General features: G+C 34.9%; 1 protein-coding gene across 1 annotated transcript in view; it reads right to left on the reverse strand.

The window, feature by feature from the left end:
* The window catches only part of MYO16 (myosin XVI), a 182,581-nt gene extending 177,536 nt beyond the window's left edge, over positions 1-5,045 (reverse strand). Inside the window, exons 1-3 of the mRNA XM_027888682.1 lie at positions 4,950-5,045; positions 3,418-3,493; positions 1,571-1,724 (exon numbers count right to left, since the gene is read on the reverse strand). Of these exons, the coding sequence (XP_027744483.1) occupies positions 1,571-1,724; positions 3,418-3,493; positions 4,950-5,045 (326 nt within the window). The remainder of the gene's footprint in view (positions 1-1,570; positions 1,725-3,417; positions 3,494-4,949) is intronic.
* Between the last annotated feature and the right edge of the window lie 509 nt (positions 5,046-5,554).

A 5,554-nucleotide genomic window follows, 5' to 3' on the forward strand; every position in this document is an offset into this window, starting at 1 on the left:
TAAATCAGATAGAAAAAAATACTCAGTAGCTCAGTAAAAGAACAAGAAGAAATATTGTAATACTATTAGTGCTTCATGATAGCATGAATTCAGTTATACTAACTCAATGCTTGGCTAAAGGAAACCTACCTTCTACTTCTGCTATTATGACATTTCAAAAATTAAAGGTTTTCTTTATGTTTGAGAATCTAAAGGCTTACTTTCATACCTCAAAATTAAAATTTTTCATTAGAAGATAACAGAAGGCCACATAAATTTCAAGACCATGATTTAAGTTATTGAAACATTGGGTTAGACTAGAGGACTGCTTATTTCATAAGGAATTAACAAGCATGAGAAATTATTAATTCCATAAACATTAGTATAATACTCCCAGTTACATACATTAGTGACTGAAAATGATGAAGCAGAAACAACACACCATGTTTATTATCCATGAAATATGCAATCTTTACTAAATATAAATATATTCCCTGGAATTCTGAATTTAACAGATTGATCATTTCATGACAGTTGCTAACCTATTCCAGATTTTAATGTATCCAAATACATTCTGCTGACCATAAATTATAACTTTAATGAAATGGAAACATATATATATCGTCTCTGTCTCTCTTAAGAGGTTTTACTAATTCTTTTTTCCTCACACAATCTTTGGTGATTACTACATAAAAATCAGTATCAGTGTTTTGCAAACTTATGCAACGAACATGCTTCAAATATACAGCAATTGCATACTGCATAAAGACATTCTTTGTACTTCTTAAAATTCCCATGGATCACAGTATCTGGAAATAAGAATTCGAAATATCAATATGTCTTGTACTACCATAAAACAGTGCTTCATACATATTTTCACGTAGCTACGACAGTATTTCTTAAGATTCACAAGGAAATACAAACAATATCAAAATCTACAACTTAAGACAAATTGACTCTTCAATACCAATTTTTAAGTCCACACTGCTAAATTCTGCTTGATTCCATTTGAATTTTAAGCAGCACAAATCTAAATACAAATTTCTAACTGCTTAGACCAGTATAATTTCATCTGTAATCATATATATTATTTTTATTCTCAGGACTTGTCCCTGCTTCTCTCACAGGCAAGGGTAGTGTAGTACTACACTATTCCCATTTACTTTAATAAAAGGATATTCGAGTCTAATAATTCTGCTAAAGCAACCCTAGACAATTTTTAGTGGCTATTATAATAACGTATTTTATTTCCAATAGTTTATATTTATAGAAATAAGGTTGACAAAAACATATGAGAGGTACAAACACAAAAGATGATTCAGCAGATTTTCAAAATGAAAGAGTTACTTGACCCATCAAATCACAAGACTCATGGAATCATAGGATGGTTGGGGTTGGCAGGGACCTCCTAGAGGGCACCTGGTCCAATCATCCTGCTCAAACACAGACATGCAGAGCCAGTTTCCCAGAACCGTGTCCAGATGTGTTTTGAATATCTTCAAGGACATTCATAGAATTCATAGATTGACAGATACCCTTCAAATGATAATTTGGCTCCAGTGAATTGCTCTGTAACAATAGAAGCACTTACAGTTTATTGGAAACTGTGGGCAAATCATGGATGATCTCTTCGTATGGCTCTTCTTGAGATAAAGCAGAAACAGCTAAAGGGTCTTTCATTTTTTCCTCCCAAACAATTTCAGCCTTCATAAGCATTTCTTCAATAAAATCAGAAGCTGCAACATCTGAGACATTGGAACACCAAGATATCAGAAAAAGAAAATGGTGCAGAAAAGCTCCTTTGAATTTAAGTCTCTAGATCAGACTAAGATTAGACATCTGGCTAGATAACATGAAAAGAATAGCTCAGATACTGATCATAAAATAATACTTGAAATTACTGGGGAAACAAAGGCAAAGTAAACTTAGTACAGACTTAAAATTGTCATCTGCAAAACCTCAAAACCATTCTTGCTATGTAGTGAACCAAAGCTTTCAATAATTCATAGGACTTCAGGAAAAACAATACAACCCTTTCCAACATGGTATTTCAATCAAAATATGCACCTAAATCCTTTTCAAATGTTTTATATTTCTACAAACTAGATTTATACATCTTGTACATACAGATGTGCTGAAATCAACTGTGTTAAATACATACTAATTGTGGTTACCTAACTGTATTGTTAGATGATCTGAATTTGGTCCATACCCTTTAAAACAAATACAAACCAGCATGTAATTAACCACAAACAAGGTTTCTGAGGTTTAAGTGTCATGATGTTCCCTGAGAATGTATTTGTAGGTGGTACAGTACTTGAAGCATAACACATTTTGCTTTATTATACTGATGCCTCAGAGTTTTTTGGATTTTTTAGCTTTTTGTAGATTTTAGAAGAAATTGTGTAGTAAATGTAGATTTTAATGTAGCTGTATAATATGTCACCCTTTAGCACAGTAGTTTACACATATGCAACTCTGTTACCTCATTTCATATCAAAACCTCTAAATTCTTTTAGTGTGTTTAGTCTTCTTTTCAAGGTAGAATTGTAGAAAATTCTGGGCAGAACTGGGGGGTGGATAGTTCTGGGAGTGGATGGACCTTATTATAGAATTTTAGAACCACTGCCTGGGTGAACCTATAGCATGTATTCCCCTGGGGCTGAGGGCCTGATTAAAGGGCCTGCTTTTTTATTTTATATACTACATTGGCCTGGAGTTTTTTCTCCATGGTCTCTCAAGAAAAGAAAGTTACACTTCATAATCTGACAGAAAGATTCTGTTTTCTACATTACTGGGTACCATCTTCAATTTATCCTAGGCAGTGAAGACTGAACCACCATGTGTTTCTTTTCAGCTCTCCTAGCTAACACTACTGGTGTTAGCTCTGCTTTGCTCTGTGTTAGACCAGTTGACCAGAAGTCCCTTCCAACCTAATACAGTCTATAATTCTATTACCTTTAGAGCCAGTGCTTCAGCTCCCTGTTGCTATCTGGTCTAAGAAGGTGCCTTCTGCGGTAAACAAGGGGCGCTACACTTTAAAACTGTTTGTTGAATTTGTTTTCAGACAACAGCTATAGAAATTCCAGTTCATGAGGCTATGGATTACGACCAGTTGAGACAGAAAGGGATTTGGAGAGAAGTCACCAAGAATGTATAAATGCATCTACCACCAAGGCATTGAAGAACTCTCCGTCAATAAACATAGTTAAAAATAAACAGGGAATGCAACAAGTGGAAGAACATGCTGTCATTTGATATGATATCCTGCATTACCATGACTAGCAGTTCTCAGCAATATATGTAAAAACATATACAAACATCTGTATGTGTATTTAACTCTACACACTAAATAAAGAATAACCAAGACAACAGGAAGGAAAGAAAACAGAGTCACAGTAACTAATACATGCATAATGCACATGGATTTTCACCTACCTGAAGGCTTTTCATTATTGCAGTTAAGAAGATTGGGATTTGCCTGGTGCATCAAAAGCAGCTTCACAAGACTGGTCTAAAATGGGCAAAAGCAGAGGTGTTTGAAATGGCAGAAGTAGGGCAGATGCAGTGTGCCTGTCATTCAGTTTACTCCTTCCTTTCTGCACTAGCTAAAACCACATGATAAACTATAGGCAGTACCTGCAAAGCCCCACCTTCTGCAGATACTAAACACATTTCTATAAATCACATGAGGCAGAAAAAAATACAGTTCTCGTTCAATTTCAGTGTATCCTTAGCGTAACTCCACCCCTAAAGTCTCTCTCCACCCTTACACGTGTAAACAAACTCACAAAGGAAAAAAAACTAACCCTCCATCACCACCTGCTATGACTTAGATCACAAATATTTCCTTATGCCTAGTTCAACAACTGTGTGCCATCACGGCCAAAGGGGTGTGACTCACAGCCATCATCATGGAAGTAAATCTGTCCTCTGTCAGGAGTAAGAATTGGCACATTTATCTTCTGTTTACCAAAACTATCTATTAGTAATGGTCACAATTATTGCAACATTGAATGGGATAGATTATTACATAATTAAAAAGTCTAAAACATATTTTTCAGTTCCTGCAAGGGTTCTACAAGGAACTGTTTTTAGTGAGCTCTTCTGTTGCTGCACCAAAGTCTCTAGAGATATTGCCCCATCAAAGGTTGTAGTAATGTCTACCCTGAAAAATTGGTTGGTCAGAAATGAATAAAAAGCTGCATAAGGAGCAAAAATACTTTTAGAATGTGAATATAGAGATCAATGAAATGCAAGGACTATGCATGTTTGGATATATATGCTAAAGCAAATAGAATGTATAATATAAATGTAATCAACAGGGGAGGCCAGGATGAGCACAGGGGAAAATAAGCTGTGCAGGAGATAAAGGATTTTTAACAGCAGAAGAACAGACCTACAGATAAATGAGACCTGAATTGCAAGGCAGCCAAGGGAAAGGATAGTAATTTGGCATAAAACCAAGCAATAAATAAATAAATAAACGCATGCTAAACGGGAAAGAAATAATTGAAACAAAAAAAAATAATTCAATATGGATTCAGTACACACGAGGCAACTTCTTAAAAAATACCATGATAATGAGAAATCCATTAAATGCACAGAAAATCCCAAGTTTTTAGTACAGAAAACCAGGAAAATACTGTTGCAAATTTCTATAAAAATAAAATCTTGCTCTCCTTAGCTTTCTAATGCTGGCTTTGCTCTCTGGCAGTAACAGCACAAAATTCAGCAAACTTGAAGACGTGAGGAAACCATAACAGGTTTATTTCCAAATCCAATTACCCCTGCTTTCAACTGAGAAGTCTCAACACATACATCTCTGTCTTTTTGCATTACGAAAAAATGGAACATGCTTAGTTTTGGAGCTATGCATAATCTCTGAAAAGTGGTAGTGCCTGTATCAAAGGATGGAGGTTTTTAAATGCACTTTCAGTTTAGTAACAATACACAGTTTTTTGTGTTACCAAAGGTTTGGATTTATACCACAAGAAATCCCATGTTCCAATACCAATGCTTCCTGCTGCCAATGAATTATCTCCTGCTGGGATTCCTTGAGGCATGTTACCAAGACTAAGGTATTCAGGTCATTGAGAATTTCAGTAACCTGCTTTTGCATACACAACTGTCTGTGTTAGAATTAACCTTGTTCACTAATGTTTTAGAAGGAGTATTTTAAAATCCAATTGCCATATCTTCAGAACTGTGCCTAACGGTAGAAATATTTGAAGAATAATTACAGCAAATTACTACTATCCAAAGGTATTTCAGTTGCAGGGTTACAAATAATGTAGGTATGACTACATTAAGAAATAACTTAATAACTGATGAAATATTGTGGATCATATGAATAAAATTAGTTTATATATATTTATATATATTCCTATTTTTCCAGTGTAATCTTTGAAAATTCATATTTAAAAAATGAATGATCTGGATGATGGGGTAAAGCTCACAGATTGCACAAAAATGTGAGGTGATATGCTGCCATCCTGAGGGACCTCAATAGAGGTCAAGAAATGGGTTGAGAAATGGACTGACAAGAACCTCACAAAGCTCAACAAGGTAAATG

Source organism: Empidonax traillii, unplaced genomic scaffold (genome assembly GCF_003031625.1).
Source record: "Empidonax traillii isolate 1590-97213 ecotype Southwest subspecies unplaced genomic scaffold, ASM303162v1 scaffold244:size1524873, whole genome shotgun sequence".
Lineage (NCBI taxonomy): Eukaryota > Metazoa > Chordata > Aves > Passeriformes > Tyrannidae > Empidonax > Empidonax traillii.